Genomic DNA, 11745 nt, shown 5'->3' with positions numbered 1-11745 from the left:
TTGTATCCATCATATAAAAGCACACTTAGCTTCTTCTAAGTAATAATCCAGTTTTCAGACCATTCTGTATGAACACTTGTAAAACAAATGTTTTCTAGTGTTTTCTTTATAAAAAATTGTAGGTGCGGAATTGAGGAATAATATTAATTTTTGCTGTAAATATGATTCCATGTATGTTCATTGGTACATTTACAGCAGGGCCAGATTTGAAAAAAGCGTGCCAAGGGGACCAGTAGTGCTGTGGAACATCCAGGTGCTCATAATCTAAATGTGTTTAAACAATGCAATTTTTTCTCTGCTTTTTGTTAATGAGTTTTCACAATTAATATACTGTATATATATATATATATATATATATATATATAAAAGTACCGGGGGAAACAATGCATATTTTTATTCTGAGAAGTAAGTTGTCAGTTTGATTCTCATAAATTCCCTTTACTTAAAAAACAGTCTGGGTTAAAACCTTTAAAGGAAATAACTATTTTTGTGCTGAGCAAAAGACTCAACTGATAAATAGGCCAATTAGCCGCCTACTAACACTCATTCATTTTGATCAAAGGACCGGAATTAAGTTGTTAAAGGGCCACCTGTGAACAGCTCGAGGAACACAATAAAGGGTCCAAGGTGTTGACCGGGCCTCCAAATTCCCCAGATCCCAATCTGATCGAGCATCTGTAAGAGGTGCTGGAGCAGGTCTGATCCATGGAGGCCTCGACCCCCCAACATACAGCACCCAGAGGATCCACTATAAAACACCCTGGTGCCAGACACCACAGGACACCCTCAGAGCTCTTAAGTCCATGTCTTGACAGGTCAGAGCTGTTTTGGCTGCACAAGGGGAACCTTCACAATATTAGGCAGGTGGTCATAATGTTATGCCTGATCGGTGTATGTGTAAGGAAATGTTCTTTATTACTGAGCATTTGAATGTCATCATTTTTAAGTCTGCTTAGAAACTGCAGAATCCAGTGAAGCACTGAGCTTTATTTCAAGGAAGGACCTCACAACTGGTTCCAGAATAGTAATAGATTGTTTACTCAAGGTAGAACACAAATAATAATCCATTAATATTGAATTAGAATAAATAAAATTACATTTATGGTTAAAGTCATTACACAAGGCTCCAGATAGACAGATGAACAGATAATAGGTGTTATGTTATAATAGGCAGACATTTAATTAATACAACTACCAAATTATTCATTCAATTTTCAACTTAAATTAATTTTCAAAATAGATAAACTCTAGTTTGTATTGTGATTGATGGAGCACAGAGAGGACAACATTTTAGTTATATTTAAAGGTGCACTATGTAGTTTGGGGGAAAAGTGTTATTAACAAAATTAATAAGGTACTGATACAAACTCAGAAATAGTAACTTGATACTGTATATTTCCATATAAACAAGCCATCCTCAAGGGTAGAAGGGTGCCCAGAGCACTGTTTGAAGCTGGAACTGGGCTGCTGAGAAGGTCCTGCTGACATAAACAAAGTACAACAGTATGATATTGTGTTGTCCTTTGAGGATATTTTGTTTATTGAGTTTATTCAACATTCTTCTCGTCTTTCTCGTGCCTTCCTCAGACTACGTAGTGCACCTTTACTGAATCAACCTGTTATATTTTTATGACACTTTGAAACTAAACATTTGAAGTATTTGAGTACATACATGTTTACAAATTATTTTTTAGAAAATATTAATAAAAAAAAGTAGTAGGTGTAGCCACCCACTACACATATGCAACATAGCAGTGTAACTTGAGCAGCAGGTGCTGTATAGACTCAAGCTACTGACTGCCACTTTCTAAAGTAGGTCAAACTGTGGCAGCCTCTGTCTGAATGTCATGAACACACTGAAAAACAACAGCTTAACTCCCATAAGTGCTCTTAATTGTTTCCCATTTATTTTAAAGGCAGTGCTCTTTGTACTTATGGATATATCTGGAGCTCTCTTCCTAAACACTCCAGCCTGTCCACGTTTAAATCACGAATCACAACTCACCTCTTTAGCACTGTGACTCTCTAGAAGAGGAATCTATTTCTGATCTAACAGGTTCCCATTTGTTATTTTTGATGAACGATTAAAAAGTTCTCTCTGGCAGGTGAACAAGCTCAACACCAACCTCGCCTTGATCTTAATGATTTAGTTTTGTTATTACATCTATAAGGTTAATTGAGATGTGTATACCTAATTGTGATAAAGGCAAAATACAGTGGAATGACAAACGTAGTGGCTAAGTGGGAGAACATACAGCACAAAACATTTTACTATCTCTTTGTTTATTGTAAGAAAATGACCAAAAAGACTGTCAGACTTTATCTGACCCTGTATATGTCCATCTGACCACTTGCCATTCTTTTAACAGGTCTCTTTCAACCACTTGCACCCAACAGTGTCTACTTAAGTTTCTTCTTGCCATGACAGGTTTACTATGTGTTGCTGTCCGCTCCTTTGCACTAACTGGTAGTTACCTGCCTGCTGTGACACGGTGCGTGGCTAATAATTCAAACCGTGGTTGCAGATGACAGATGCAGCGTTTAAACACCTGGTGTGATTGTTGCATTCGGATCAATGTTAGATTAAAGCGGATAGTTTTGGATCCACTTCACAGTAAAAGTGTCCAGCATACAGCCAGCAGCGCTGCTCATCTGTCCCTCTTCAGACCTCCTGTCCAGTCTGCTCAGACACAGCTGCCTGTGAAGTGATGCTGAACAACAAACTGACGTCATCAGGAGGCGACTCTCTCACCTCAATGAGCCACAACTGTCTTGAACACATTACATACGGTAGACAGTGTGAATTACACGGAGCTTATCGCATGTCAGCCGCCTCTCGGCGGTGTGTGGATCTGTTCACGGCCGTGCACCGCAGCAGCAGCAGCCGTCCGCCGCGCGCATCTGTCCGTGCAGGAGCAGACACACAGACCTGGCGATGATGGCGGACTGTGTCGGCTTTCAAGCGCAAATCGCCTCGATTATAGAGATATTGGCCAATTCTGCGGTGGCAGAGATCTGTAAACTGGTGGACGATGGCTACGCGGCGCTGCGCTCCCAGATGGACCAGGAGCGGGAGAAGAGCGAGAAGGAGAACGATACCCTGCGACAGAAACTGCGAGAAATGGACGTGAAGATGCGGAGCTACGAGAGGAAAATGAGGAGACGGAGTCAGCGGGAGGAAATGCACGCCGTTCATTTTAGGCCACCCGAAGGTAAACAGATGGAGGGGCAGGAGGCAGGGCTGCAGACATCATGACAGACACACAGCATGAGCTCATCTATAGAACAGCACACTGACGCTGACACACTGATGTGCTCTAATGCCCCCTGCACTGATGTGGACACCAGCTTCATGCATGCACACATCATGTCATATGGCGGGCTGGCCTGGTTGGAGTAGACTGGATCTGTGTCAGTTCAGGTCAAAAACCAAAATGCTCTCTTCTAATTTACCCCCAGTGGTGTCCATGTTTGCAGATATCTGCTGGGCTCCTCTTAACTCATATTCCTTCATGTCTCTGGTCACAGTTTGTGTGCTGTATTTCATAGGGTCAGGGACATTCATTTAGAAAGATGTCATTTACTGTATAAGCACAGAAGTGGAATACTGAATGTAGTAAAACTATGGTTTGACAAATGTGTCCCTCTTGAAGCTGAAGCCAGGCGATAAAGCAGCACCCACCTTCACATTCTGTCAACTCTATCATAATACAACAGTCAGGCTGGCGACCACACTGAGTCAGAATACAATTCAGTTATATCTGGAGATGTTTCTGTGAGATTTGACGTCTACGCCACACACATAAAAACTAAAGCAAAAGTCAAAAATGAGCAAAACAAACAAAAAGTCAGCTCACACTGTACGGCTTCAGCGTCACAGTAGTCACTATTGTGGTGCATTAAAGATGTGGATATTGGAGCCCTGCAGTGAGCCGTACTGTACCACCAGACTACAGAGCAGCTTCTTCCTCAGGCTACAAAGGGACTACGACTAGCCGTTTGTTGTTCGACCCTGTGTTGTAGAATGATAAATAAATCTACCTTGTGCCTTGTAGCATGTTGTGTTTCTCACACTACTACACCACTACATGTTATCGATGTATCATGTGACAGACTGCTGAGCAGAGGATATTTTTTACTAAGTTCTTTTCTTAAGTACAGTTTTCTGGTATTTCCATTTTCTGCTACTTTATACTTCCTCTCCACTACATTTATTTGTTACATTTAGTTACTAGTTCCTTTACAGATTCAGATTATTCAGTGTTTATAGGCTATTAATTGTGACATGTTACCATTCAGTTAGTGTTGAGGGTGGAGCAGTGTGTGAGAGGAAGCTGCATCAGAGCCAAAGTAGAACACTTTTAAATCAGTTTATTTTATCTGCAATCAGACAGGAAAATCACTGATACTGATAATTGGTGAATATTGGCCTGATAATCATCCAGGGCCCATAATCGGTCTACCTCTGATTTTTATACAAGAACCGAGCATTTACGACCAGAAATCAGATAGCACAATGTGACTGTCTGAGGCAGCGAGACCTGTGGATAATACAAGCTCAGTTTCCTGTACTATCTTTCAGTACCTGACGACCATCAGCCTCTGGTGCCACCTCTTCCTACCTCCTCTGAAGACGAACCCTTTCAACATGTTTCAAAGGTAAAGATTAATCAGCTGTTTCAGGGCAGCTACAGATGGTGAGTCTGAAAGGTTCCTACAATGCTTGTGCTGTTCCCTTCACAGTCTTGCATAGCACAAAGTGTAGTGGACGATTTCTGACTTGTCTCCATGACGTGATACATTTCAGGTAGCCCAGACATATGAGCATGGTCAGATGTCTGAGTTCTAGGTTCATCCTGAACTGTGATAGCAGAACCTGATGAATGCAGAAGTGTTGTCATGTTCCAGCTGCTTTTCACTGTATGACAGCAGGAGGACACCAAGGTGTTGCCCCTGGTGAAGCAGGAGAAAGTGGAGAGAGACGACTGCAACCTGGACCTCAAGGTGGAGGTCAACATCAGGGCGGAATGTGGTCTGTCTACTGGTGAGTGTGGTTTGCTACATGATTAAATCAGTGTGTCACTGATTCTTCTGATGGGTTCAATGTTGATGAAATATTTGCACCATGTCTGTACTGCAGACGCCTGCTTACTTCTTCTCCATTAGTACACCTTAGTCAATTTGCCCTTACCTGTCCTTCTTCAGCCCTGGAGCCCAGTGAGGAAACCCCACCCAGTGACATTGTTCTTGGCACCAGTGTCACCTCCACGGTCCAGCCCTCCTCTCCCCCCATTGACGCCACAATGGACCTCACCTGCAGGCCTAGAGCAAAACGTAAAACCAGCAAGCCTCTAAGCAACAGTTTAACAGTCAGCAGTGGGGGGGTTCCAGCCCCTGAGAGTGTACGCAGGGACCTGGGTGGGAGCCTAACAGATGGTGCTATGAAGCCAGAGCTCGAGACAGGTGATCCTACAGAAGACGAACTCCATCCCTCTCAGCTGTCAGCCCCTGTAGCCTCAGATGAGCCCAGCCCCGACCGCCTCAACAGCCTGGGCCTGGACCTGGCCTGGATGCAGGAGAGGGTCAGCCATCTTGGTGCAGCGTACGCAGTAGCACAACTGGGTTTGGGGAACACAGAAACCGGCCACCCCTCTGCCTCCTTCCCCTCTCAGGGAGGAGGAGACAGTCTAGATGGCCCTCCGACCATGCTCTTCACAGGTGGCGCTCATGAAATGGCAGCTTTTGCTGCCTCCTTTGACATGGCTGCTGCCGCTGCCGCCGCCGCTGCTGTCGTAGCCGCGCCCCCTCCACCGCCTCCTCCCCCCCCTCCCCCTGCAGCTCCTTCTGTCACAACGACCAGCCAGAGGCGGCCTTACAGGAGCAGTGCTGCTGGAACTAAAGAACCTGTGGTGTGCGCCGTGTGTGGTCGTATCTTCCCCAGTGCAGCCGCCCTGGAGCTGCACCAACGGGTGCACACAGGGGAAAGACCTTACACCTGCCCCCACTGTGGAAAGGGCTTTGCCCAGCCCAACAACCTGCGGGTCCACCTCCTCATCCACACTGGGGAGAGGCGTTATCGATGTTCGCTGTGTGGGAAGAGTTTCATCTCGTCCAGCCATCTGAAGAGGCACCGCACAGTCCACACGCAGGAGAAGCCCTACAGCTGCTCACGCTGCGGACAGTCTTTCAGCCAAATGTGTAGCGTACGCAGACACCGGCAGCAGTCCCAGTGTGGCCTGTAGACAGACTGCTGGAGGAGGTGGATTTCATCTGGAAGTGATCCTCGTACAGTTTGGACTCTGAAGGGTGAATGATTGAAACCCCTTCATATGGGAATTATAGCATCTTATGTAAGCAAATGAGAGGCGAGTCTGTATCTGGTGATATCATGGCACGTAGAGGTGATATTTGTCCTAGATTATAGCAGTAATATGTGACTTCTGTTTTAAGGTTTTTTTCCCCTAAAGCCCTCTCAACCTTTTCTTACTCCTTGTTTCAAACTGAGGGGATCACAGAGTGGACTGTAAACGAGTGCCTGAGACAGTGTTGATAGCACTTAACCTGTCATTTGTCATTAAATGGTCCTGTTTGTGACAGACTGTCTGGTTTACATAACTTACCCACGCTGGCTGATCCAGAAGGGAGAGGGTCTTAGTTTATCTGGGATCGTTTTGGCTGATGATGATGGTACACAGCCATCATTAACAGCGTGAGAAACACCAGGATTTTTAAACCTTTGCCCTATATTTACATGTTTTGGTGTGTAATTCATTCATACTCACAAAGTTTTGGAATCAGTTCAGTAGATCGCCTCAGCTGAATGGCGCGACAAAGCTGCAGTGGCTGCAACATAATCCTTTGGAGCAACTCCAACTAAAGTTACGTCCACTAAAAGTGCTTGTTTTTGTCACTGACAGGCTCAGGTTGCTCAGGTTGCGTCTGACAATATTACAGAAATGATTCCTGGAGAGAGACCTTTTTGTTAAAGTGTAAGATCCTTTTTGTCTAGTTGAAGGAGTGAACTGTCGTGTCTTGTTCTGAAATCTCGCAGGTGAGTTGTTACAGTTGTTGCCTCATCTAGATTGTCCTAATTGGTTTAATAGTCAGCTGTGACTGTGAAAAAAAAATCTATTATTTAACTAAAAGGTCGCTCTCTGTAAGAATCATTACTGTAATGTTGTCAGACACTCCTGAGCCTGTCAGTGACAAAAACACTTTTAGTGGATGTAACTTTGACAGTCGGAGTTGCCCCGAAGGATTACTTTGCAGTCGTGTCGTGGCTGCTAGCTGAGGAGATCTGCTGTCCTGTTTCCTGAACTTTTGTAGTATGAATAATTTACTCACCAAATATATAAATATAGGGCCCAGGTTTAGAAATATTGGAATTCCCCTTTTTAAGAAAAACATTTTTTGGCCCATTTCTAAAGCCAGATTCATATTTCTAGACACTGCCAGCTGTTGTTTGTTTAAGGACTGCTGGCACTTTATTTCTGCACACACTGCAACAGATATGACAGGATGCCTGTATGGTTAATTTAGTCCTGGATCTGGTATTGGATGCTCAAAAATTATATAATATCCATCTTCTTTTCTGACTGTGGGTAAATATGTCTATTATGCATAATGTCAGACTCTTCCTTTAAAGCACTTTAAATGTTCCCATGACTAACTGTTAAAGCCATAAATTAGGAGGCAGTGCTGATACAGATTTTGTTTATCATGATGTATTTGTCGTATCATCCACACCGTTTCTCATATTTCTACAATACCATGAATGAGTGGCCTTTTCGAGACAGCCTGCTATTGAATGGTAAATGTTGGCACTTGTAGTGCAGGCCTGCACTTTCTCATGTATGATTGTGTTCATGATGTCTGTCACACTGATTTACAGTGTATTTATTTACTATTCATCCCCCAAGAATAGGGGAAGATGTAATGCGTTGTCCAGAAGGTTGACCTCTAGGTTTGAATCCAGAATTGGGCAGTGAAATCAAAATATTTTATTTTTTAGGGACAAAGCACTGTTGACGCTGTCCTGCAATGTTTTAATGTCCCTTTCTCAACTCTTCACAGGATGAAGCCTGAGATTTAACTTTTTAATGTCAATCATTCTTTTTCTCAATCCAGTAACAAAGGACTGTAAAAAGATGTAAAGTAATCACATATATATATCAGAGAGTTGTGTTTGTATGTGTAGGTGTTTGGATGTAATTGGCACTAGCTGTTGCACAGCTAAAACAGATATTTTGCCTTTTAGTATTCTTTCATGACATGTTCCAGTGTGTTAAAATGTATGGGTGTCATTAAACATGTAAACAGTTTGCAATGGACTTCACTGTGCAGTGGGCATCATTTGTGTAATATGACTTCACGTATAAAGGACTGGACCTTCTCAGTCGTCTGGACTCCTCAGTTTTGTTTTGAGCCGTTCAATTGAAAAAATACGGGGACAGGAGAAGAAGTTACTTGTCTTACAGTAGATAAAGTAAAGGGTTAGGGTAATGGTAGTATGTGTGGATTTTACTTGACACTTGACAGTGATGAGAAGTGACGAAAAATGTATATACCACAGAATTGTGGTTTTACATGATTGATAACTGCAGGTTTCCTCATCCCGTTTTGATTCAGTGACAAAAGCTACTACATGAATCCATGCGCAAACCTGAATATCAGAAATATACAAAATTGATAAATGAAGAGTGTGACTGCCAGTTGAGTAGAAGTAACTTCTGTCATCTCGGACTTCACTCACACTCAAAGTGGCAACAGCTGAGCAGCTGATTTGTATTACACAGAAATAAAATATATTGTAAAACTTACTTGACATCTGATAAGTTGACTCCCTTTTTTTTTGCAAATTTTCTAGAAACAATCAAACATGATGGATAACTTTTAAATGTGTTAAGTGCAGTCAGATCTCCTGTTTCATTGTAGATATATACAAATACAAATAAAAACAAAGTTTTATGAAGTGTTCCATATAGTAACGTGTGTGTGTGTCTGTGTGCGCACACGCACACGTCTTGATCTTTTGTCTCTTCCACAGTATATGTCAGGAAAGCATCCTGTCAACAGAAATACAGCCATAAAAAGTCATTACGCAATTTATTGGAATCAACTTATCATTTCTAATAAACTTAACGTAAATAAACATGTTTTATATACTTCAAGTTGATTAATGTTGATTATCAAACATAAACTCACACCCCCGTGGAGAAACGACAAGATAAAACAACTGAAAAGAAAATGCAGGAGTGCAGAAAGGAAATGGGGAAGCACTAAGCTGACAATCCATCTGGAAATACTCCGTGAACAACTCAAAATCTACAATAACACTGTCAAACAGGCAAGAATATCCCACTTTTCAAAACTCATTACAGACCACAAAAACAACCCCAAAATTCTTTTTTTCACTATTGACCTCTTAACCAACCCTGATTTTAAACAGTCCTCTGGTTTCCCAACAGTCTCTCAATGTGAGGACTTCGCAGACCACTTCAGAAGTAAGATTGATTTTATCAGATCCAATCTTTTATCCAAACAGAAGACAGTGTGTGACACTTCTGAACCGTTCTTTTTACCTGAGGAAACACTGGAGCAATTTGTCCTGGTTGATGCAGGGATGCTTGGTAGAGTTTTCTCCCAAGTTAACCCAACAACCTGCCTTTTAGATCCCATTCCCACATCACTTTTTAAAACATTTTATGGATTTTTTGAGGATGAGTTGTTAAGCATTGTGAATTGCTCTCTCCAGACTGGCGTCTTCCCTGCTGCCTTTAAAACAGCAGTGGTGAGGCCCTTTCTGAAGAAGAGTAACTTAGATCCCAACACTCTTAACAACTACAGACCTGTATCCAACTTACCTTTTTTAAGCAAAATTTTTAGAAAAACTGTTTTTTATTCAACTCAATGAATTTTTAAATAGTAACATTTTTTTTTTTTTTTCAAACCACTTCAGAACATAAAAAGATGAGGTAGTGTTTTGACTTCAAATGATGACTTGGATGAATGTACTGTACAGAGTTCGATCACCCCAGGAATAAGAAAATGTAAAAGAAGACTTTAACCTGACTTTTCAAGTTAACTCAAATTCAGCCATTGAACTTACATTTTAAGATGAAACAGCTAAAAAGTATTTACAGTGTGCAGTCCAGCAGATATAGCCTATGGGATGTCAACATCACTGGAACACCACCATGGGGAAATATACCTACCACAGGGAGATGAAAAACTGGGTTTCGGGGATGACCCTATCAGCTCTGACTACACTGATCATGCATGCCACTGAAATACTACAACAGTGTCTTAACACACTGATTGGAATACGTTTAATGCAGTTTGCAACTCCCTTGATGCACTCACTGACAAGTTCTGCAGGGAGATGTCCAAGTAGATGTCCACCCTTACCCAAACAGTGAAATGCTATGGCAATAAAACAAAAACTACACAAACTAATTAATAAATAATCAAGTCACAAAGATAAATTATTCATGGTGGAGTGCTGAGGATGAGCATCACAGCCAGAGGACAGAAGCTGCTTCATAGTTTGATGGCAGGCTGGATGTCTGTGGCTCAGGAGGTGGAGCAGCACATGTGAAAAAACAAGAGAATTAAGTTTTAATTCACGTTATATATTAAGACTTTTTAAAATAAGTTGAGACATCTTGTAGATGCATTCTCATAAGCTATATGAGTATATATGATGTTATATACACATCACAAATGCAAGCATATATTTGTGAGACATAAATGGACACACACTATATATGTAGTATTTCATATATCAGATTTATGTATGGGATTTTTCAAGAAATTGTGTTTTTGGCATGTGTTTCTCACACAAGTTATTCTTGGGCTCTCTCGGCACCCCCAGCCTGTAGTCCTTGTACTGTATGTTCAATGTGTTGGTAGGATGAGAGCTAGTTAACTTTCTATTTACAATATCATCCCTTTGCATGTAAAACTGCTTAGAGTGCCCGTCAACATGTTCAATTTCTGACCCACGAGTACTCAGCTGTGATTACTACATTATTAAATGAGTAGTCAGTACTCATGGGTCAGACCACAATCACACATCATCAACTCTGCCTTTATTGTAATCTGAACTACAAACCTGTAAAGTTTGGGACTTCATCTTGCACAGTTATGTGCTATCACATTTACAAAATCTGTCCACAGACAGACAGACAGACACACAGACACACACACACACACACACACACACACACACACACACACACACACACACACACACACACACACACACACACACACACAACTGGCAAAGTACTCAAACCTGCCTCTAGTTCTCACTATAATAGGTGTCTCTGGAAATATATATAGGAATTTGGGCCAGGGGCTTAAAGTGTCAGGGCCAACCATAGATTTATATAGAACTAGATACCAGATGGAAAGATGGTGCCCATTCAAACCAATGAGAACTGCTTGTGTAGCACATCTGCCAAAAAATGTTTTCTTGCTTGTGTGTTTACTTCCTGGTTACCTATTGAATATGTGCAGTAGAGTTTCCCCTACTGCTCAGCCCCCATTCTAAGACCATGCCCATTTTCCAACTTGGCCTTCATTTTGATCTCAATGGCACACCTGTAAAGTGGGTGGGGGTGATTGGCACTACGTTACAGTGATTGGCAACTAAAAACAAATCTCGGCCATGGTTGTAGAGCGGGGGGGCCAATGCCCCCTTTCCCCCTTACTACCTCCCTAATTCTGGCCCATCAGTTGATG

The 11745-nt window shown here is 42.0% G+C and overlaps 1 protein-coding gene across 2 annotated transcripts; it reads left to right on the top strand.

The window, feature by feature from the left end:
* The first annotated feature begins 2694 nt into the window (after positions 1-2694).
* LOC311250927 (uncharacterized protein) lies at positions 2695-8392 on the top strand. Of its 2 annotated transcripts, none has more exons than XM_084343082.1 (4): positions 2695-3212; positions 4583-4659; positions 4933-5044; positions 5206-8392. In XM_084343082.1, exons 1-4 carry the CDS (start codon positions 2936-2938, stop codon positions 6240-6242), a joined length of 1503 nt encoding a protein of 500 aa, XP_084199208.1. In that variant the 5' UTR covers positions 2695-2935; the 3' UTR covers positions 6243-8392. The 2 variants fall into 2 exon arrangements, with proteins under 2 accessions (XP_084199208.1, XP_084199207.1); XM_084343081.1 differs by having other exon boundaries at positions 4930-5044.
* Positions 8393-11745: the final 3353 nt, after the last annotated feature.

The sequence above is a fragment of the Pagrus pagrus genome (genome assembly GCF_965226575.1).
Source record: "Pagrus pagrus genome assembly, chromosome: 2".
Lineage (NCBI taxonomy): Eukaryota > Metazoa > Chordata > Actinopteri > Spariformes > Sparidae > Pagrus > Pagrus pagrus.
The sequence above is the reverse complement of the archived record's forward strand: the minus strand, read 5'-3'. Positions and strand labels throughout refer to the sequence as shown.

Coding starts and splice junctions, on each gene's coding strand:
- LOC311250927 (XM_084343081.1), top strand. CDS start 2,936: ATGATGGCGGACTGTGTCGGCTTTCAAGCGCAAATCGCCTCGATTATA. Junction 3,213..4,582: donor TCATTTTAGGCCACCCGAAG/GTAAACAGATGG, acceptor ACTATCTTTCAG/TACCTGACGACCATCAGCCT. Junction 4,660..4,929: donor CCTTTCAACATGTTTCAAAG/GTAAAGATTAAT, acceptor ACTGTATGACAG/CAGGAGGACACCAAGGTGTT.